The sequence below is a fragment of the Lampetra fluviatilis genome, chromosome 25, assembly GCF_964198595.1.
Source record: "Lampetra fluviatilis chromosome 25, kcLamFluv1.1, whole genome shotgun sequence".
Classification (NCBI taxonomy): Eukaryota; Metazoa; Chordata; class Hyperoartia; order Petromyzontiformes; family Petromyzontidae; genus Lampetra; species Lampetra fluviatilis.
In genome coordinates, this window is record NC_136299.1 from 6,325,179 (window position 1) to 6,347,824 (window position 22,646).

The 22,646-nt window shown below is 57.8% G+C and overlaps 2 protein-coding genes across 2 annotated transcripts in view; both read right to left on the reverse strand.

The window, feature by feature from the left end:
- The window catches only part of LOC144941882 (protein jagged-1-like), a 28,910-nt gene extending 16,179 nt beyond the window's left edge, over positions 1-12,731 (reverse strand). The window contains exons 1-6 of the mRNA XM_078868383.1: positions 12,569-12,731; positions 7,151-7,495; positions 4,629-4,683; positions 3,893-4,147; positions 2,363-2,423; positions 201-331 (exon numbers count right to left, since the gene is read on the reverse strand). Of these exons, the coding sequence (XP_078724509.1) occupies positions 201-331; positions 2,363-2,423; positions 3,893-4,147; positions 4,629-4,683; positions 7,151-7,495; positions 12,569-12,655 (934 nt within the window). The 5' untranslated portion in view covers positions 12,656-12,731. The remainder of the gene's footprint in view (positions 1-200; positions 332-2,362; positions 2,424-3,892; positions 4,148-4,628; positions 4,684-7,150; positions 7,496-12,568) is intronic.
- A 1,309-nt stretch (positions 12,732-14,040) lies between these two features.
- On the reverse strand, positions 14,041-18,506 carry NUDT14 (nudix hydrolase 14). Its single transcript, XM_078868384.1, has 5 exons — positions 18,365-18,506; positions 17,168-17,211; positions 16,345-16,409; positions 15,523-15,799; positions 14,041-15,140 (listed from the first exon to the last, which is right to left on the reverse strand). The coding sequence occupies exons 1-5, from the start codon at positions 18,443-18,445 to the stop codon at positions 14,858-14,860; spliced, it is 750 nt and encodes a 249-aa protein (XP_078724510.1). The 5' UTR covers positions 18,446-18,506; the 3' UTR covers positions 14,041-14,857.
- Between the last annotated feature and the right edge of the window lie 4,140 nt (positions 18,507-22,646).

A 22,646-nucleotide genomic window follows, 5' to 3' on the forward strand; every position in this document is an offset into this window, starting at 1 on the left:
GGAGCATTGACATTGCAGCAGAGTACAGTACAACACTGAATTTTACCGCAGTGCCCTATGTTCGTCTGCTTCTTTATAAAGGTGACGCGGGTCTCCGTGGTAGTGTTGGCTCAACGTGCACCCCAAGTTTCCCCTGAATTGCCCCGTGTTCCCCCCAAGTTGACCCGAGTTGCCCCGAGTTGCCCCAGAGTTGCTCCCACCTTTGTCACAGAGAAGACCTCCCCAGTTGGTGTCGCAGTGGCACTGCCAGGGCTCGGAGCAGGAGCCGTGCACGCAGCCCGGGTAGGGGATGCACTCCCCGCACAGCGCTCCCTGCCAGCCGTACTGACACCTAGCAAGGGGGGCGGGGCGGGGTGAGAGGGGGTGGGGAGTGCCGGTGAGCCGCAAGTTCACAGTCACACCGCAGCGCACACGCACAGACGCCACCACTTAAACACAAAGCCAACGACACACAAATAGATCCCCCGTGTAGTCCACACGGACTGTTGGGGGAAGTGCTGTTAGCGAGCACCTATAAAGGCCGGCACGGCGCACAAGGGGGTGGTGTGTCCAGGACCAGTGCTGATGTTTGACACACACACACCACAGCTCACTTAAGGCTGAATCGACCTAAGGGGGGCCCAGGTCCGGTTCAAATATGCACCACCTATGGTGGCCGAGAGTCGAACTCAGGGGCCAAGTTCGTAGCACAGGGCGCTAACCACTACACCGCCGCTCCCCAACTCGCACACCCGCCCCCGCCCGCTGGTCTCTGCTCGTTCTCACGCCTGGGGGGGGGGAGGTAACCGAGGAAGGGTGGGGGGGTGACCCTGGCTCCTGAGTTTCCCACGCACCTTATCTGCGCAATCTCATGACGACCGCGACCGACAGCTCTGCTGGGCCTCCTCCCCACCCTCAGACCCCCAGACCCCCAGACCCCCGCCACGGAGCCCCCCCCCTCTCGTCATTTCACCCCAACGTCCCCGATATGCCCGCCCCCTAATGCCGCCTTTCGCTCGGACTCCGACACTTCATCACGAGTTCGCCCCAACGGGCGAGGCGCGCTGTGGAGACGGTCACTCGCACGTGACGTTGGCCAACTCTCGACAAGGAAAGGGGGTAATTAGACTTCCCAAGCCAGCCCCCCCATCCCCACCCCCGTCCGTGAAAGTCGCGGGGGATCGGTTCCCACGACTCGTTATCTGGGGGTGGAGCCGCAGCGGCAACGTGGACCCTGGACTCCGGGACGCGCGGAACTCAGAGAGACCCTCCCCCACCCCGCATCACCACCCCCCCCCGCTCACCCCTACACAACCTGACCCCCCCCAACGCCCGCTTCCCCAAACCCCCCCCCCCCCGAATCCACTATCCTCCCGTGGACCACCCTGTAGCCTCGAGGTCCAATCTCTCCCTCCAGATCACCCTCCTCATCCTCCTCCTCCACAGACCACCCTGCCCCCTCCCTCCAAGGACATCCTAGACCACCTCCTTGCCCCCCCCTCATCCCCCCGACAATCACCCAGATGAGCGATGAGGTCACGTGAGCGCGCTATCGGGGCTGCGATAACTCGCGCCAATCGCCCTGCTCACGCACAAAGACAAAGATTCCCCGTATAGCGTCAACAGACTGTCGGGGCAAGTGCTGTTAGCGAGCACCTAGGAAGGCCGGAACGGAGCACACGAGGGGGCGAGTGGTGAAACACCACGCCCGGCCGCCTTTGTCACCCCAGTGACGATGTTTACATATCGCAACCAGGTGCAAATAATCGTCACTGGTGCCGTGAACGGGAAAGAACCCGGGTTGCCAGGTTCCTAGTGCAGCGCGCTAACCACTGCGCCAGTGCTCCAGCCATACGGGGCGCGCCCGTGTGTGCGCGCATGCTGATGAATTGGCGAGAACTTGAATGACATGTTGAGTCTTTGGCCACACAGGTGCAGCAGGTAGGCGCGGTGTGTAGCCCGCAGCAAGGGGTGGGAAACAAAGACATATCTCTCTGTATTAGGAATCATCAGTGAGCCAATGCCCAGGAATAGACAGCCAAGGGCTGCGTAATATGATATAGATCACTAGGGCTCATTAGTGAGTCATGCCCAGGGGAGCTGGAATTGCATGAGATGAATGCACGTGACACACAGAGGCAGAGAGGGGACCACAGGTCTATACAGGTGAACACGTATTTACACGTGAACACGGGTGTATACAGATGAACGCAGGTGAGGCTGTTGAACACAGACCCAAAGGCCCAAAACTCCAAGTGGCCAGCGACAAACAGCACACACGTGTACAAGAATACAGGTGAACACACATGCACACATGGGTGCGCACAGGTGAACACGGCCACAGCAGCACAACACGGGCGCGCTCCAGAGGCCCGGTCTGTACCTGCACTCCCCAGGCACGTTGCAGTAGCCGTGGACCCCGTCACAGCCCTGCTTGCAGATCGCTGTGGGAGACACAGACGAACATAAGCACACACACACGCACGTAAGTAAGTACACACACGTGCACACAAAGACCAAGTGCTGTTAAGCGAACACCTATGAAGGCTGACACGGCGCACAAGAAGGTGGGTGGACAACACCACGCCCGGCCGCCTTTGTCTCCCTAGTGACGATGTTTACACACCGCACCAGGTACTCATTTGAGGCTAAGTCGACCTAGGGGAGGCCCGGGACCGGTTCAGATAATCGTCACTGGTGTTGGCTGTGAGCGGGAATCGAACCCGGGTCGCCAGGTTCATAGCGCAGCGCGCTAACCGCTACACTACCGCTCCCCGCACGCGCACACGGGCACGCGCGCGTGCGTGTGAAGCGACCACCCGCGGGGGCCTCGCTGCAGCTGCGGGTTGAACCTGTCAGTCCATAACTCAGGGGCTCAGGCTGCTTCGAGTCCTTTGTTGCACCTGCCAAGTGGCACTGATGCATCCGATGAGACCCCAACGAGGCGATGCCCGTGAGGGAGAGTGTGGGTGGATGGTAAGGACGCAGGGAGATACTTGTGGATGGACCCCCCCCCCCAAATCCATGCACCTACCAAACTCATCTCCCCCCGTCTCCTCCTGCCATCGCCCCCCCCCCCCCCTCTCAGTAACATTCAGTGGCGTAGCTCTCGAGTGTGCAGGCGGTGTAACTGCGCGGACCGAAGGGTCGCGGGCGCTGGGCTACAAAGAGGGGAGGGGAATTGGAAAGAGCAGGCCCCGTGTCCGCCGCACTGGGCCGCTGCTGGTGACAGTGACCGGGGCTCGTACGGACGAATGAATGCACGGCTGGGAGGTCACCGTGATGGCCGGTGACGGTTACAAGGGGAATAGACGGCCGGTGCTAAGAGAACGGCGGGGGAGGGAGGGTGGGGGGGATCCAATGGGTCGACAGTACTCAGGCACGTGATGTTGTTCAGAGCCAAGCGACGAGTGACCGCAGGCGTCGGATGGGGCCGTGAGAAAATCTAGCAAATTAAACCGGGTCCGGCGACATCCAGGGATTCGGTCCAACTATGACGCCCTCGGCAGTGCGGATTACGCACTTTAATCTGCGGCACGCATCATCACCCATCTCGTTATCAATGCGTCTCATCAGTCATCAACATCGCCGTAATAATTATCCCATCTCTGTCTCGCTTCCCAAATCATCATCATCATCATCCCTACCCATCATCATGCCTACTCACCATCATCCCTACCCATCATCATCCCTGCCCATCATCATCGCTGAACCAAACTCCAGAGGATGACTCAATCCTGGTTAAAGCTGGGTCACATCCACACATCAACACACACCTCATGACGATGAAGATCCCGTCTAATAATTATCATCATCATCATCTCTACCCATCATGATCCCTACCGATCATCATCATCATAATAGACCACTCCCCTTCCCGCCCACGCCCGCCCCGACCCGCACCCACGCGTACCCTGGTTGCAGCTGGCTCCCATCCACCCGTCCACGCACGCCTTGTCGCCGTGCGCGTCGCACGTGTAGTGCCCGAAGAAGTCGTCGCGCGGACGGCACAGTTTGTTGCACGCGGCGCCGTAGTAGTGCTCGTCGCAGCGCACGCGCACGCGGTACTGGAAGTGCGCGGTGGCGCCGTGGTGCTGCAGGCTGCGCCACGCCTCGCCCGGGTTCATCATCCCCGAGTGCACCGAACGCTCGATCAACTCGCTGCCGCCTGGGGTATATGATCATCACAATAATAATGAATGTATTGTATCTATCCTATAAAGCCACGCACACCGAGTCGTAGGACTCGTTTTTTTCTCCAGGAGGGTCCTGCTGCTGCTGCTACATCAAGGTTTGTATTCATAAGATGTTTTCAGCTAATTAATAATGCGTCGTGTTAATTCATTTTATTATTCACGTGGGAGGAGGAAGCCGGAGCACTCGGAGTAAACCCACGCCTTGCGCGAGGGGACAACGCTCTATCCCCGTACAGATGGGATAAACGGATGGCGATTAGTCAGAGCCAAGGTAGGGCTCCTCTTCCTCGGCGGCCACCACCGCCGCCCGGTTATGTGGAGGTACAGCAGGGGTGGAGCACACCAAGGTGGAGTACATCAACACGGGTGGAGCATAGAACAAGAGTACACGAGGGTGGAGCACGTCAAGGTGGACTACATCAACTAGGGTGGAAAACGCCAGGGCTCGCTCACCGGCCGTGGTGTCGTTGTCCTGGTCCCAGGCCTCCAGGATGAGCGTGAAGGCTCTCTAAGCAAACACACACACACATACAGGTACATATACACATACATTATCACACACACGCATGTATAGAGTATACCTGGTGTGGTGTGTGAACGTCAGCACTGGAAAGACAAAGGCGGCCCGGTGTGGAGCTGGCCACCCAACTCCCCGTGTGCCGTGCCGGCCTTCATGGGTGCTGCTCGCTAGCAGCACTTGCCCCTACATTCTGTTCAGGCTACAGGGTGGATCTTTGTCTTTGTACACGCGCGTGTAGAGGATCGCTGTTCACTGTGGGTCTCGGGCCGCGTTCCTCGCATCGCTCCCGGCGCTCCACGCGCGAAGGGCGGGTGTGGGGGGTGTGGGGAGAGCAGTGGGGGATGAGAGGGAGCGGGGGAGGTGGGGGGATGAGGGAGGGGGGGTTGCTATGATAGGAATCCCACGCCGCTCCCAAGAGACCGGGGGGAGGGGGCGGGGGTAAAATAAATAATTAACTAGCAAATCTCTCTCAAATAATTAAATAATGTCGCCCGCTATAGTTAGGCGGTAGATGCTGGCGGTAATTCAAGAATAGACGGATAAACAAATGGTGGTGGTGGTGAGAAGCTCTGCTACTATTAATACTAATAATAACGGTGGCGAGCGGGCCGTGAGCCCGAGCCGTGCGGTGCACGGGACGCGGCGCGGGTCCCGAGAACAGCGCCGAGGCCGCAGCGAAGACGACGACGGCGCCGGCGGCGGCCGCTCTCGCGAAATCGCGCCCACGGGACGCGGCGCCGTTCACTATCGATGACCGCACGAGGAGAACGAGGATGAAGGACGAGGATGGAGGACGAGAAGGACGGAGGAGGAGGGAGGATGGGGGACGAAGAGGAGGAGGATGACGAGGAGGAGAAGGATGGAGGACGAGGGAGGAGGAGGAAGGAGGAGGATGGAGGACGAGGAGGAGGAGGGAGGAGGAGGGAGAGTAATGTTTCAGTGTATTTGATTTGGTACATGCGTGAGGGGCCCGTCTAACCATTTGCCCGGCTATTTTTCAAGAACACGAGGACAAAGACACCGAGGGAGTGTTGCCTGTTGAACTCGAAGGCGTTCACTTCCGATTTTGATTCGTGATAAAGTGTTGTTGGGGTGAGGTGGCGTCAATGTAAAGTGTCGCACACCCGCCCGATGATGCTGCTTGTAACCACCAGCGAAACGTCGTTCACTCAAATCGCAAATGTGTGTTTTGATTTTCTCTCCGACACACAATCGGTGCGCTGAAGTAGTCCTACTTTGGCACCTTCTGTTCACGTGACAAACCTCGCCGATTGGCTGTGTCCGGGTGGAGGTGGGCGTACGACACATTCACATTGACGCGACCTAACCACCCCCCTCCCTCCCCCCCAAAACCAAACGTTACCCTGAATCAATATCGCAGAAAACGAGTGCAGGGCCCTTAAGGAATATTGCACAACCGACTAACGAGGTATCTGACGGTGGTAAACGAAGCCCACGAGAATCGAAAAAAAACTACGAATACACTATGAGAGCATGATGTGCTATAAAAACAAAGTTCGGAGCATGTGCAAGTACGCTTTGTGTGAGTTAGTCATTACCCCGGTGTAATGCTCAGCGCGCTGGACTGGTACCCAGAGGTGCGACTTTGTTGAATTCCAGGTCACGGCTACTATCAGTGGCGATGGAGAAGTGAACCGGTAACCGCGTAGCACCTCGTCCTGCCACAGGACGAGGTGTGAGGAGGCAATCTGCGATATTTATCTCGTGCCAGCATTTGCGGCGCTCCTTGCCAAAGAGCCACACGCAGCTCCACGGAGCTGCAGTTCCGCATCCCCCTCACTATCCCGGCATCTCAGAGCCCCTCTCACACCCCCTTCCCCTATCTCATCCCCTTACCCTATTCCTACCCCTATCCCTATCTCATCCCCTTCCCCTATCCCTGCCCCTATCCCGGCATCGGAAACCAGTGCGCAAGAATGTGTGAGTGGAGCCGCTCGCGGTCCGGCATAGCTGTGAGAGGGGGCTTCTGGGGGGATAGGTGGGAGATGGGCGAGTCGGGAGAGGAAGGGGGTGGAAGGAGCGAGAGGGAGGGGAGGGGGTGGGGGAGGGGCTATGTATAGGTCTCGGGGGAAACAACGCGGCTCCAGACACAGGGACTGAACACGGTGGTGCTGCTGCTGCTGCTTATGGTGGTGATGGTGGCAATGATGCTGGTGCTCGCTAACGATGACGAGACTGTGGCAGCCGATGGTGTTACCGATGTTCCTGGTGAAGCGCAGTAACGATTTGGACCTCATGGGTTCCCGTGCCAAACCCGGGACCCTCACTACCGGACATCTGCGAAAAAGAGCTTCATAGCTCATCGGATTCCTTCACTACAAATACATATTCTGACTCCGTGGTCCACCCCCGCCCCTCCCACGCCCCCACCTCTGTCCCGTTTATAACGATGGACCCCTCCCCCACCTCCCCTTACCCCCCCCCCCTTCCTCACCGGCCAGGCGAAGTGGAAGGTGACGAGCATCCTGGCGGCGCTTCCGCGCGGGCGGAACGAGTTCCCCCCCAGCACGGAGGTGGCGCCGCTCCCGTAGGCGCAGGCGCCCCCCGCGGGCTGCACGCGCGCCTGGTACTCGCGCAGGCAGCCGCGGAAGAACGTGTCGCACTCATCCCGCGTCGAGCAGCGGCCCTGGGGCTCCCCGCCCGGCGGCGCGGGGCCAGGGGAAGCCGGGGCGGGGGGGTCCCCCCGATCCCCGTCGCAGCAGCCGCCGTCCTGGAGTTCACCGTCCGGGTTGCGAACCCAGGAGATCTCCAGCTCGAACTGACCCGAGCACTCTCCCTCCTGGTCGGGGAGGGGGTTGGTGGGTGGGGGGGGAGGTGGAATCAGTGGTGTAGATTTTGAGTGTGCAGGCAGTGCAACTGCACCGTGACCCAGATAAGCGGGAAGAATGTCACTGAGCAGGACCCTCCTGGAAGGTCGCCTTGAGACTGAGGCAAGTTTTTGTCGACACACAGATACGTTGCCTCCTTCATCACCACCAAGTAGTAATGGTCGTCATCGCGATGCCTAATCGTGATTATTCTGAGAGCTACTAACTGGACGTCTCACCGCTCGAGCCAGCAATTGGCCGGTGGTCAACTCAGTCAGTGGCCCTGAGTCATGTGTGAAAATTCCACATTCCCATGGCAGGAACTAGTGCATCCGCTGGTCAGTGATGCCATCGCCTCGCTTACCCCCCCCCCCCCCGCCTTCTACCCAGCGATGTTTTTGTAATCACAATGATGGTAGCAGCGACGATGGTGACAGTGATGGATCTCTACGTGGCATCTCGATCTGTATTCTCTCCGCTTCAGAGATTATCTAAATTTAGTGACGGGAGGTGGTGGAGGGGGGGGTGGAGTGACGCGCGCAACACGTGCAACCAAGGGCAACTCTCCTCCAAGTTGCATCGACGCGAGAAACGTTCAACAACGCAACGACACCACGACTTGTGTCTTGCGAACGCGACGGCGTCCCGGGGCTGCGTTCTATTCGCAGGAGGAAGGGAGAGGCGCCCATCACGGGAGCTTCAAAAGGGAGTCCTCGTTAGAGGCTGGGTGAAGCAGAGCCCGGGTGTGGAAATCCCGCCGGGCAGAGAGGGAGGCGAGCTGGCAATGCGGCGGGGAGAGTGTGAATAAAGACGCGACACGCTTCTTCATTCACATTTCCCTTCTTCTTCGAGAGAGAGAGAAAAGGGAGATCAATGTCTCGAGCCTGGAGTTGATCCTTGCCAGGGCCATAGGTCAGTGGCGTCAACTGGCGGAGTAAAGGGGGGAGCTGTAGCCGGGGGGGGGACGGAGCGCGAGGCGGCGCCTTCGGCTCCACTCGCCCAGGACGCGCCAGGTCCGAGTCTCCGTCTCGGGTTTCCCGGCACCGTCTTCCACTCAGCGCCCCCCGGCCACAGCGCCCCTCGAGCGAGCCACGTCGTGTTTAACCCTCATTCGTGAAGCGAGGTTATAAATGTTGTTTAATTCGTAAGACGAATATTCACCGTAGCATTCAATCAGGTGGTCACTCAACACCACACCACTCAACACCACACCACTCAACACCACCCCACTCAACACCACCTCACTCAACAGCACACCACGTACCACCATACCACTCAACGCCACACCACTCAACACCACCCCACTCAACACCACCTCACTCAACAGCACACCACGTACCACCATACCACTCAACGCCACACCACTCAACACCACGCTACTCAACACCACGTTATTCAGACCGAGACCACGCCACACCATTCAACACCACACCACGCCGGATGGAGCGTCGACCTGTCTTGTGATAGCGTGCGTATGGGTGTGAGAGTGAGTGTGTGAGGCAGTGAGATAGTGAGAGTATGTGAGGTAGTGAAAGCGTGAGTGTGTGAAGCAGTGAGAGAGAGAGAGTGAGGGAAAGAGTGTGTGAGGCAGCGAGTGAAAATGAGTGAGAGAGCGTGAGGCAGTGAGAGAGTGAGAGCGTGAGAGAGTGTGAGGCAGTAAAAGAGAGAGAATGAGTGAGGGAGTGAGCATGTGAGTGTGTGTGAGGCAGTGAGAGCGAGAGAGAATGAGTGAGAGAGTGTACGTGTGTGAGGCAGTGAAAGAGAGAGAATGAGTGAGAGAGTGAGCATGTGAGTGTGTGTGAGGCAGTGAGAGCGAGAGAGAATGAGTGAGAGAGTGTACGTGTATGAGCCCCACTTACCCTCTCCGGATTCTGAAACGTGAGTCGCGACCAGAAGAGGGAAAGGAGAGACGAGAGCGAGGCAAGGGGACCCGACGCACACCACAAACAAAACACACGCGACTACGGTCCACAACACGCCACCACCACCACCACCACGATACATCACCACGATCCACCACCACTACCACAATCCCCACCAGCCCGAGCTGACAAATTATCGCGCACGTTTAAGGAGAGGTGGGGAGGAGGCACGCTGCTTCCACCCGGGCGCGAGCTGCTTATACACAGCGGGGCACTTACGCTCCTCAGCTCCATAGCAACCACGCACCTGGGTACCACAACGACCTCGCACCATGGCAACCGTGCACCTGCGCACCTGAGGCACCACGCCGAGACTCGTGGAGCCGGCTGGAAGAAGGGGGGGGGGTAGAGGGGGCGGGCGATGCCCTGGTGTGGCTCGATGAGAGCCAGGCGCATCCATTGTGAATCCTAAGCGCGCGGCCGCGGGATGAGGTCCGCTGCCCCGTGTCCCTAAAAATAGCGCGCGGCGCCCGTGGAGGGCAGCGCGGGGGAGGCCGGGGGGGGAGGGAGGGGAGGCGTGGACCCCGTCTCTGATTCATCAGACGCGCCACTCGCCCAGCGTGTGTCCGTGCGCGCGTGTGCACGCGCGTGTATGCGCGTGCGTGTCTCTGTCTGGGTGTATGCGTCCGTTTGTCTTTTATATGTGTGTGTGGGTGAGCACGTGTGTGCTGTGTCCCTGTGTGGGTAGCGGTAGTGTAGGGGTTTGCGCGCTGCGCTATGAACCGGACGACCCGAGTTCGAATCCCGCTCACGGTCAACAACAGTGACGCTTATCTACGCCAGTCCTGGGCCTCCCCTAGGTCGACTCGGCCTCAAATGAGTACATGGTGCAGTGTGTACCCATCGCCACTGAGGAGACAAAGTCGGCCGGGTGTTACTCGCGAACAGCACTTGCCCCAGCAGCATGTTAAGGCACGTGGAGAGATTGCGAGAGGAGCTGGTGGCACAAATTGACAGTCGACCTCCGAACCCGGAGCTCTGACCCCCCGGTGGATGGATGATGCTACCGCTGCGGCTGCTGCGTCGTCGTGTGTATAAATAAATGCATCACGACAACGGGGGTCTGCGACCCCGCCTGCGGGAGTCCGTGACGCAGATTAAGTGCGAGTGTGTTTGTGTGTCTGTGTTACCGAGGGGAGCGATAGTAGTTAGTGCCCTGCGCGAGTTCTATCATATTGGTGAATATTTAAGCCAGTGATGGATCTCCTCTAGGTCAAGTCAGCCTTAAATTATGGATTGCTTGATGCGGTGTGGAGCCAAACGTGGGTGGGTATGATTCTGGTCTCGCTAACATCACTTGCACCAACAGCCCGTATGGGCTACGCGGGGAATCTTTGTCTTTGAATAGTATATACTGTAGGTGTATACTGTCCCCAGAGCACGCGCCAGAGGGAACGTGCGCGGAATTCCGCTTAAAATAGCGGCCAGGGCTCGCGAGTGCGCGCGTGTGTGTGTGTGAGTGTGTGGGGGGACGGTGGCGAAGTGGTTAGAGCTACAAAATCGGTGATAAGATTTCGATTCCAGCTCGTGACCAATATCGGTAGCTAATATCTGAGCCGGTCCTGGCCCTCCTCTAGGTCGACTCAGCCTTAAAATAGTACCTTGTGTTGTTGTGTAAACATCAGCACCTGGGAGACAAAGGCGGCCGGGCGTGGTGCTGCCCAACTATTACGGCTTTACCGGCCGTAATAGGTGCTCGCTCAAACACTTGCCCAAATATTTTTTTCAAAACTACACGGGGTATTGTTGAATTTGCGTTTGTGTGTGTGTACGAGGGTGAGTGTGCGAGTGTGTGAATGAGTGCGCTGTGCGTATTAATGAATGGTGAACGAATGTCAATGAGTATAGACGAGCATGTACACAAGTGTGTGTGCGTGCGCGCGTAAGCATGGGCAGTATGAGTGTGCGTGTGTGTGATTGTGGGGAGCAGCAGCGTAGTGGCCCGCAAACTACGCTGAAAGTCCAGTGCCACAAGTTCTTGACTTACATCATTGGTGATTATCTGAATCGGCCCTAGGCATCTCCTAGTGCCTACTGCTGTGTATAAACATTAGCAACGGGGAGACAAAGGCGGCTAGGTATGGTGCTAGCCACACCACCCCTCGTGTGCCATTCCGGCCTTTATAGATGCTCGCTAACAGCACTTTCCCCAAAAGTCGTTTAAAGGCTATACAGGGGATCTTTGTTTTTGCTGTCGTATTTATGGAAGACGGCGTTTTGGAAGAGCCAGGTTGCGATGTCATTCTCGGCCCGGTGCCCGATTCCCCTTGCAGCGGGGGTCGCGGGGTTCTCACTCTCCAACGCGCTCCTCTACCCGTCCCTCGCGTTTTAAGGGGGTGGAGGCGGGGGGTATAGGCGGCACCTTTGACGTGGAGGGGCCCCGCCTCACCTGGACCCGTGAGCCCCGGGCCAGCGTACCCAGTTAACCGTCGCGTCCGCAGAGCACCGCGCACACGCACACACACGCACACACACGCACACACTCACACACACGCACGCACACACACACGCACACACACACGCACGTACACACGCACACACACACACGCACACACACTCACACACACGCACACACACGCACGCACACACGCACACGCACGCGCGCGCCATGGCTACACCACGCCGCCGAAAACCGCGCCACATGCACCACCACAGTCGCGCTGCCTTCGGTGGACCCCGACGGGTACCTGGGATCCCCCGTGATCCTATCAAGGGTGACCAGCGGCTCCCATCATCGTTATTGTCAGCGCGCGCACGCGTAAATTGCGCGCGTGCCTCCGATAAATTGCAGCAGCCACACGACTTATCATAGCGACCACACCAAGCGACAGCAACCACAACGGGCATTTAGAACAACATCAAGTACCCAGCAATCTCGCCGAGTTAATCAGCGACCGCACGTGCCTTTATTAACTTCACCAAGCTCCGGCACCGGCGCTTGGATGCGGTAACCACGCCGAGCATGCACGGGCACCCGAATCTCCGGCGACAACACAGGGAACTTCGTCAACCACATTCCAAGTTTCCAGCAACCACACCACTGGGGCTCCGGCACCTCGGCTCACCACGACGCGGTGGCCGAGGGCTGGCACCGAGAGACGCATGCGCGCACCCACCACTCACCCGCACGGGGATGAGAAGGCAGAGGAGCACAGCCGCCGACACGACAACCGCCACGCGCGTCGCTCCGCTACCGCCGAGGGACGTCATCCCCTCCGCGCGGGGTCCGGGAGGGGTCCCGTGAGGTCCCGAGAAGTCGATCCCGCGGGCACAGAGGACGCCGCGAGGGGAGCCGGAGGAGCAGGACTTCACCAACGCTGCTAGAGCGAGCAACGAACGTTGCTGGAGGAGCAGGGACTTTCCGCCAGATTTGTTCAAAGAATGAGCAATTGCTGGGTCAACTAAAGTTGCTGGAGTTGGTAAGAGTTGCTGAAGAAGCGGCAGAAATTTTGGGTGGAGTAAAAGAGATTTTTTTTTGTTTTACTGGAGCAGCAAAAGTATTGAGAGGAGCCGGAGAAAACTGACTCTCACTGGAGTTTCTGGATCACTCGAATTATGTGGAGCAAGCGGACTTGACGGGGGCTTTTGCTGGCGTCCCCGTGCTCCCACCGCAGGCTCCTCGTGTGCACGAGCCCCCGGTACTCGGGGGGCCCCTTTATAAGGACGCGGGGTTCGCGAGGCGAGCCCTCAACTCAATATCGAACCCCCGCCCACGCGAACTCTCATTGGTTGACACACCGCCTGCACCACGCCCACTCCCTCTCGGACCACGCCCACGCCAAAATGCGATTGGTCAGGTGTGAAGAGAGCCCTGCCCCAACCCCCCCAAAGGAGGCGTGGCTGGCGACAAACACGTGGTTTGTGACACGCGGGAGGGGCCTCGTGTCAAACACGCACACATGGGAGTTTAAATGCCACTTTGTGAAACGTAAACAATGGCTGTTTTCATGGATGTGGACCGACCCCGGCCATGCTAATGCGGAATTACCACCGCTAAACTCAGAGCTGCTCACGCCGATTTGCAACGACCCGCACGCTCTTGGGAGCAGCGTGACACTTTTGAGGTGACTTTTGAGCGAAAATTAAAGCTGGAGTTTAGGGTATTGCCGAGATGAAATGAATGTCAATATACTTACACAACAGCCGTTCAATTCGCGTCGCTCATTCTCACCCTCCATCGCTCTATCACTCTCTCCCTCACTCATTCTCCCTCTTCTTCATTCACTCACTCACACTCTCTCTCTCTCTTCCTCCCTCTCACACCCTCTCAATATATTATCGGACACTCACTCTCCCGTCTCGCACTTTTCATGATCGCTCACTTACTGTCTCCTTCACTCATTGTCCCTCAAGCATTTCTAACGCTGATTCTTTCTCTCTCCCACTCACACACACACATTCTCCTGCACTCGCTCGCTCTGTCCACTTAAACTCAGCGACGTTTCGATCAATGGCCCTTCTCCAAAGCAAACAGTCGGAGCGGTCGTGTATCTCAAAACAACCATGTGTCAACATAACCACACCCTTTATCATCATTACTATCACAGAGACCAGCATCGTTACCATCATCATAAACAACAACTTTATCGACACCGTCATTGCCACCATCTTTATGATCACTGGCACCTTCACCACACTGATAACTGACATAAATCATATTCATCTTTGTCAACATCAGAACCACCATCATATTGATCATCATCATGAGGCTTAGTACCACTGTCGCCATCGACACAAATGAAACGTGTTTAGTTTTCTGTCCTTCCCCCGCACCTCTGATTAGCACGGTTGGCTACGCACGGTGCGAAAGAAGTTCAATATACAATCTGTACATCGATGATGGCGATCTATACCATCAACACTTTCACCATCACCCTCCAGACTCGCTGAACGCGCATCGCTCCACGAGCCCTCCTCGCTCACCACGCGGTAGCGGCCGTCTCGGAGACAAAACGTGGAATATGCACCAACGTTTGGCTGTGGTGCCGGCTCATGGCCGGCCACTAACCCGGTGCTCCGTGACGATTGTGAGACTAGGGGCGACAGAGCGAGTACCCATCGGTGAGTGAGGGGCTCAGAAGTCGCCTCTACAACTTGAAGCATCACTCACTGGACTCCCTCACCACTCACTCCCCCCCCCCCCCAGAGAGCGCTGTGCGGGGAGTGTATCCCCTACTCAGGCTGCGTGTGTACGGCTCCTGCTCCGAGCACTGCCAGTGCCACTGCGATACCAACTGGGGAGGCATCCTCTATGACAAAGGTGGGAGCAACTCTGGGGCAACTCGGGGTAACTCTGGGACAACTCTGGGGCAACTCATGGACAATCTGGGAGAAATTCAGGGAAAACTTGGAGGGCAACTTGAGCAGCATGACTGGAATATAATATATTTATTGTAAAGGACACGAACATCGCTATTGGGTTAAAGTTGGGGCCACGGCTGGGACAGGCCCGGGGCTGGTGTTGGGCAGGCTGGGAGCCACGTTGCTCAGGAACCACAAGAGTCCGTAGAGGACGCCCAGGGGCCGCTCTATGTCCGCGGCCTCCATGAACTGAGCGGCGTGCTCCAGCGGGAGTTCCATGAGTTCGATGAGCTCCCCCTCGTCGTACCGGCCCCCGCCAGGCCCCGTGTGCATCGCGTCGGTCACGGCCGCGTAGTACAGGGTCTGCCTTGCCCCGGACACCCCCACGCCTGTCCTGTATGGGGTGGGGGGTGGGGGGGGCACACGGGAGGCACACAATGGGTGCATATGGGTTACACTGTGAGCACATGGGGGTCACGTCGGGGGACACACAGGGATCGCACGTGATTCTCGCTGGCTGAGGTTCAGAGGTCTAAGTTGGCTCCGGGTTTGGATCTCTACACATCCCGCCCCTGGCCTCCTCTACTCCTTGCCACCCGTGTTGGCAAATCCTGAGTCCCTCTGCTGCGCCGTGCGGTCACGGCGTGCCGACCTCTCGCCCCCTGCCCGTGCACCTTCACCTGCAGGGTGCTCGGCTACGGCCGCACAGCCACATCTGGCAAGCTAAGCAGAACCGGGCCCAGAAAGCACCGACACGGGCGGCGAGCGCCACGCACCTGTAGGAGGTGACACAGTGGAGCTCCTCGAGCGGCACCTCATAGCCACACTCCTCCATGAGCTCGAGGCGCGCGGTCTCCGCCGCCGAGACCCCCGGGTGGTCTAGGATGCCCGCGCACAGCTCGCACGTCACCCCCGCCGAGCCGGGCAAGGCCGGGCCCCCCTCGTCGCCAACGCTCTCCCCTGTGACCCCACGCAGCGTCCGAGTCCCCGCTGCCTCGGTCGCCTCCATGAGTCGCTGCTTCCGCCTCCACTCGCGCTCGTTCACGTAGACGGCTGCGGACCGACAGTTGCCGCGAAATGCACTCTCACCATGATACAGGTCCCACAGGGCACCGTGGCACGGCTCCCGCTGTCTCTGCTTGGTGCTCTCTCAGATGCTGTCGCGTTCAACTGTATGTTGTAAGAGGAGGGTTATCTTTCAGTGCCACGTGCAGAGACACAGCTTCCATTACTGTTCAACACTTCAGTTTCTGTTCAGAACCCAGTTGTCTGTTTGGTAACCCCAATACCCATTTGCGACATCACACGCAAATTCCTTAATTGGGGAAAATTACAAAATTACATTCGCAGGCAGGAGATGTATACACACCCTGTACCACGTGGAGACGGCTGCCACTGGGGGTCCCCTAGGCTAGACTGCCGCAAGGCTACAACGGTGGAGGTGCGATGCCGATCCAAGGCGCTTTGAGCGCCACTGTAAATTCCAAATCCCCATACCTGCTCAGGACGCTGATACCTGTGTAGAAGCCTAGCACTATGTGTGGAACGCAGGGAGAGAGAGAGAGAGTTGTCGGTGCTGGGAGCCACGGCGCGCCTACCTGGCCGGAACTGCTTGACGAAGACAAAGCAGCGGCGCGTGGTGTTGAAGAGGAGGACGGCAACGCTGGGGGAACACGGACACACGGACCCTGGGGTGAACTCATACGGGAGCGCTCCCCTCGACCCCCGCCACGGGGGCCACACCCGGAGGTCACCTTGCCGGCGGAGCTATCCCCGAGAGAGGATGGTGGTCCCCTGCGGCAGACGGGGTCTCTGAGCCGGCAAAGCAGGCGACGGCGTTGCTTTACCACCGACAACAACACGCTGACCGCGAGTGACCCGAATGTAGCCCTGACCCCAACACGAACCCAGGCAGTCACAGGTCTGGCACTTGCACGGGAACAGGGGCAGGGAGTCGACAGCACGGACGGCTGGGGGAAGTGAGCTACAAGCCTTGGGGACAGCGGAGGAGAATGAGCGTTCAGACTAACACTCACCCCTGAGTCTCAACCCTGCCTTGACGCGGCCTCCAACCCCAACCCTGGAGCTCACTGCTCAGGAGTTGCCCCGTGACCACGCCTGGGAGACACTTCTGCATGCACACGGGACTCGTTGCAGCTGTGTGTGAGCCCAATTGAGTAATTTGCAGGTAAAATTATTTATGCATTGGGAGAGTTTGGCCGATACCGGTTACACTGTGTGGATTTTTTCGTGTCAATTACGCTGAGGGTTAGGAGTGAGTGGGGGTAAGGAGGAGGGTGAGGAGGCAGTGGGGGTGAGGAGTGGGGGTAAAGAGTGGGGGTGAAGAGTGGGGGTGAAGAGTGAGTGTGCGTAGGGGTTTGGCAGCAGGCTCTCTCTCTGTCGTGGACCGCTTGGCCTCACCTGTCATGAGTTTCCATGAAGTCCCACGTCTTTCTCACCCCGTTCTGTGGGAAAACCAGAACCATCGCACAGACGGAGGTGGTCGATATGAAGTCAGTACAGCAAGTAGGTTACCAGACAGCAATCCATCCCAGAGGCATATTGACCATCCACTCAGCTCATCATGAAACGTTAAACTCCCAGCTGACGGTCGACTTAGCTCTGCATAATAATTTTGTTCCAACATGTTTGACTTGATTGTAAGAGAGGGGCTGTGCCGTCAGCAAGGGGGGGGGGGGCACGGCCCCCCTCCATCCACTCCCACCCGAGACGCTCCGGGCCTGCCACTGCCCCCCCTGTTTATTGCACCCTGGCACCGCGCCTGCTCCCCATCATAGACCACGTGTCACGTCACAGTGCGGAGAGTGAGTTTAAGTCGATTTCGTTGACCTTGGTGAGAAGTCGAGAGAGACCCAAGGTATGGGTGCCTCGGTAGCGAGATGTTAATTACCTCGCCTGGTATACAGGAGGTTTTGTGGGTTCAATCCCGACCCTGACACCTGCTGTATATTTGGAGCTTGCATGTTCTGTCCCCGTGGTCGCGTGGATTTTTCTCCGTGTCCTCTTGCTTTTCCCTCCACATTTAATATCAACACGCGTTTAGAGTATTTGGCTGCTATACATTTCCACGTTATACGCCACTTCGTTGAGCTATCATTTGTGGCCAGGTCGCTTTTAAAAAGATCTGAATAGCTCTGTGGGCCTTACCTGATAAACTAAGAAAAATGTATAGTATTTTTTTATATATACAGTCGCATTTGCAAAAGTGCCCTATGAGCACCCGTCTGCCATAAGGGGAGCGTGACTGCTGCTGCTGCTGCGTGTATTCCCTTTTGAGTAATTTGCGGTGTAATTTTTCAAATTGGGTCAATTTGTACCCTGGCACAATGGCCCCCTCTTGCGAACGACGCCATGGGGGTTCGTCACTGTGAGTGAAGCAGAGGCGGTCGCGTGGGTTCGCGGCAGGCACCACCCGGCGGCATTGATTGACCACGCCGATGGGGGGATTGGCGAGTGGCTCCGGCATGCTCATTGACCGCTGCTCGGCCGGAGTGAAGTGGCTCGCGACTACAGTCACCACAGCCAAAAGCGCGTGGCGTCCTGGTCGTGGTGTACCGGCTCGCGGGCCCGGCTGGAGATCAGCCTCTGGGCGGCTACCTGCGTGTAGGAGATGCGATGGGGCCGCAGGTATCGCGAGGCGGCGCACGGCTCCACCGACACCCCGCTCACGTCGTCCATCTCCCCAACTCCCTCCGACTCCGCCTGGGTCGCACAAGGGAACCAGCCGGCTCCTCGACGCCGTTTGTCTTCCGGGAGGAAGTGAAACCGCGGAGCGGGGGGGTCGAGTTTCGGATTCCGGAGCAGAGGGCGCAGAGCGCAGAGGGATGTGCGCCGCCCAGCGTGGGTCAGGACGGGGACAATTTTGTTTATTGTGCCTCCCAGGGAGGCCTCCCCGAGTCTCAAGGCTCCTTTTCAGGAGGGTCCTGGCAATGTATTCGCAGTATGGAGTGATACTTCTATGCGTAATCCCAATTGAGTCGTATTTTATTTAATTTCTAACTACGTGACTTTACCGAAAGAACCAAAAAGTATGACTCGTGGTAATTGAAGGCATTTCAAAGTGGTGGGCAGACCCGGGTGAAGCTGCGTGCTCGGGCGAGTCGGAGCCGTTCCCCGTTCACCGTGGGGTGCTACGGGGACGCCTTTTGGTCTCTCCACTGTCCAGTATAACATTACGTGACCGTATACTGGAGTGTGAAAATATTGATATGGCTGTACCAGAAGGGGGTTTACGTCAGGCACATATGACACTGGTGAGGTCCAAGGATGGTGTCACAGGCGTGGTCTTGTGGAGGCGTATTCAGTACGGTGTGCAGTGCGGGGCATTTAATTGTGTGGAACGTGGTGGTATGGTGTGGGCTTGGTGTGTGAAGTGGGGTGTAATAAATGCGGTGGTCTTGTGTGCGGTGGTGCTGAGTGCGACGTGCGGAGGGGTGTGTGGTGGTCTGGCGACATGTGTGGCAATGCGAGTCACAACGTTTTCTTAATTCTCTATTGGGCTGCGGGATAGCACCCCCCCCCCTCCCCGATCCACCGCGCCGCGTTTTGTCTCACAAATTGGGGTGAGGGGGGTCGAGGCTCGGTGAGTGACTCCGCGCCCCGCATTCAACTCGGCCCCGCAGGTTCATTACGGCGCGCGGCGCAAGCGGCCCAGATGGTCTCCTCGGGCTCCGCCAGCGTCCGCAAAAAGAGAACTTTTGTCGACAAAGTTTCACTCCCCCCTCCCCACCGCCCGCCCCTCCGTCCATCCAAGAGACACACCACGCCTTTGTGTCGAACCCTCGGCGCGGCGGTGGCTGAGCCGCTGTCCCAGGCGGGACGCGCCGCCTTTTCATCCGCACGGCGATTGAGCGCCGGAGTTGTGAATCGACTTCTTTATGAGCCAGGGGTCTTTTGTGATGGCACAATTAATTAAGCCACTTCTAAACGCCCACCGCCCCCGTCCCGTCTCCCTACCCCGCCTCTGCCCCCCCCCCCCCACGTTACCCCCCCCCCTCCATCTTTTACCACGGGCATTCAGCGTGACCCGCTCCAGCGCATTGCAATGAATGTGAAGCTCATGAAATTCACGTTTCAAGGTTTGGCTGTGGTGGTTGCCGTCGTTGTTGTTGTCACTTTGGTTCATGGGATGATCGAGGTAATTATGTCGCACGAGCCGCGTGCTATCCACTGCTGGACGAAGGCCTCCCCGAACCGGTGACATCCCCCATGGGTCTTGCGACGCCGCAAGCAATCTCGCTCCTACGCACGAACTCGGCTCGCCGCTCCGTCTCCGCGGTGGGACGACCCCCTCCCCTCCGCGAGTGTGCTCCTTCCTTCGGCTGCCATTCCCTCGACAGTCTGGACCGTCCGCTATCATCCGTTCTTACAGCCAGCGCGGTGCCTACAGCACGTGCTCTTTATTCCATTTCCCCATTCCTGTCTCTGAGAGTAACTCCGTAACGCCCTTCCCCGCCGTTTTGCGCACTTTTCAGCCGTTATTCCACTTCGTCATCGTCCGCGTTCGATGAGTCAAATGCAGCAGCAGTACCATCAGCGTCATCATCAGTACGGCGATGAATTGAATCCATCTGTGCAGAGCTTTCAGCGGGTTTCCCTCGTATGCGTTCACTCCCTAAGGAAAATCGGGCAAATCGCCTGCAACGTCTGAGACTGTTCAGGATTACTGCAGAAGTCACGCGGACCCCACCGATACCCCAGGCGCTCGTCATGCCCATTGCAGGAACACTCAACAAGAACCGCCTTAGCGTTTGAGTTGTCCCTCGGTTGCCGGCCCACGGGACGGCAGTACAGCAAGTGGGTTCGTGAGCCGTCTGTACAGTTTGAGTGTTATCCACTCGTCTACAGCCCAGCGCTGGGCTTCCTTCGGGTCCTATGGATTCCTCCTCCCACAGGAAGCCAAACTCCCATTAGCAATGGAGTTCATGGCCAAACATCCCAAAGTAGTATAGCAGGACCTTGCTGAAAAAAATATTATTGAGATTCGCTGAGAATTTCTTGTATTCAATTAATTATTGTGATCATCATCAGCAGAAGCATTATCAACAACATAACCATGAGCATCAAGATCAGTAACAACATCATCCGCATCATCAAGAGCAGCATTATTAAAAAAAAAATAATCAACAGCAGTCAATATTGCCATCGAAAACATCTTCAGCTGCAAAAGAATCGTCTCCATCAAAAGCCTCGCCATCAGCAACAACAGCGGCATCGTGAACAACAGCGGTATTATCAATATCAGCAACAGCAGTGGTGGTGGTGGTGGGGGGGGGGGTGTGCAGCCCCGGGCAGCTGCTCTTTTCGCCGCCACGCCCGCCCGCCTTTGTCTTCCTCTAAGCGGGGCCCGCTTCACTGCTGCTCAAAAGCATTGAAAGCAGCGGCACTAAATGCATGGCCCCGCCTCCTCCGTTGTTCAATGAGGCTTGAGGTGGGGGGGTGTGGAGCAGGAGCTGCCATTGAGACCCTCATCCATGCCCTTCATCGCATCCCGACTCGACCACTGCAATTCTCTCCTCTCCGGCCTCCCCACATCCCTACGCCTCCAAACTCCAGATGACCCAAATTGTCACTGCCGGACTGAGTCCGAGTACTCGGATCCCTGCCCTGGCCCCCAATGCACGTTCGTGCGCGCCCCGCCCTACGCGAGCCCTCAGCCTCCTCGGTGCGGTGGAGGTCACTCGTCCACCTCAACATCTTGGAGTAGGAGGGCTTCCGAGAGAGGCGACTGAGACCGAACTCCAGTAAATCGATTGTCCGAGGCCGCGCCACCTTGGCGTGACGCTTGACGAGTCGCCGTGGCTTTCAACGAACGCCTTTGACCATCGACCCTGAGATCTGCACCCCAGTGTTGGCCAAAAGCGGCCGCTGTGGGTTGCGCTCGCAGACACCCGGGCTGACGACCGCGGCGCGGACCGCCACGGGAGCGATAGCATCTACAGCCCGGCCTTGGCTTGCTGCGCCGTCAAACATTGCACCGCTGGATGCTCTTCCGCGATGCCGCGACACGCAGTTGTGAGTGTTCGTGCCGTGCGATCATTAGCCTGGTGACCCCGCGAGTCACAAGAGCGCTCACCCGTGCACACACACAACCCCGACGACGCGTACACTCACATTAGTTTATGAAGCAAAAACAGCGACAGTGTCACGAACGCCATCATCTCTCGCACCCTCTCGCTCTGCGGTCCCTGGGGGGCCCCGCCCCTCCCCCCCCCCCCCGCTTGTCCTCTGCGGCAGAATGCCCCCCCCCCCCCACGAATGGCCGCGTGTGCTGAAAAACGCGGTTTGATACAGTTCCTTAAGCTCCATTAATCTCCATTCATCTCACTTTCATTTGATTTTATTTCTCTTTAGCTGCCGCTGATCTCTGCCCGCCCCCCCAGGGAGTTAATCCCAAGGGACAGGTGCCGGCGCAGGAGCCAATGTCAAACTGCGTCGAATTGTGAAGCGAGTGGCTGTGGGGGGGTGGACAATGGTCATGGGGGTGGACAATGGCAGTGGAGGGAGCGAAGGCGCGGGAGCTTAGAGGGCAGCAGATGGGAGACGGGCGGGTGGAGTTGGGGCGGGGGCGGGGAGGGAGGGAGGCGGGGCAACTTCTGTTACCCACGAGACGGCACGAGTCTTCACTTGAGAAGATGCGAGAAGGGTGATGGACGATGGGATGGTGGAGGTTGACGGAGGGTGGGTGATGGCGATGGAGAGGATAAAAATAACGGTGGAGGGTGGATGTCAGTGTTGGAATATGTCAAGAGGGTGGATTGAGAGTGGTGGAGAGTGGTTGATGAGCGCAATTCACTCAATATCTTGACACTGGGAGAGACCGGGTCTCAGGATATTGAGACTCGGGGAGACTGGGTCTCAGGGTCTTGAGATCCACAGA

Excerpts from the sequence above, each read along its gene's own strand:
- NUDT14 (XM_078868384.1), bottom strand. The coding sequence starts at position 18,445 with ATGGACGACGTGAGCGGGGTGTCGGTGGAGCCGTGCGCCGCCTCGCGA. Across the intron at positions 16,410-17,167 it reads TTCATGGAAACTCATGACAG|CGTTGCCGTCCTCCTCTTCA; the intron begins GTGAGGCCAAGC and ends GTGTTCCCCCAG. Across the intron at positions 15,800-16,344 it reads CGTCAAGCAGTTCCGGCCAG|CCGTCTACGTGAACGAGCGC; the intron begins GTAGGCGCGCCG and ends GTCGGTCCGCAG.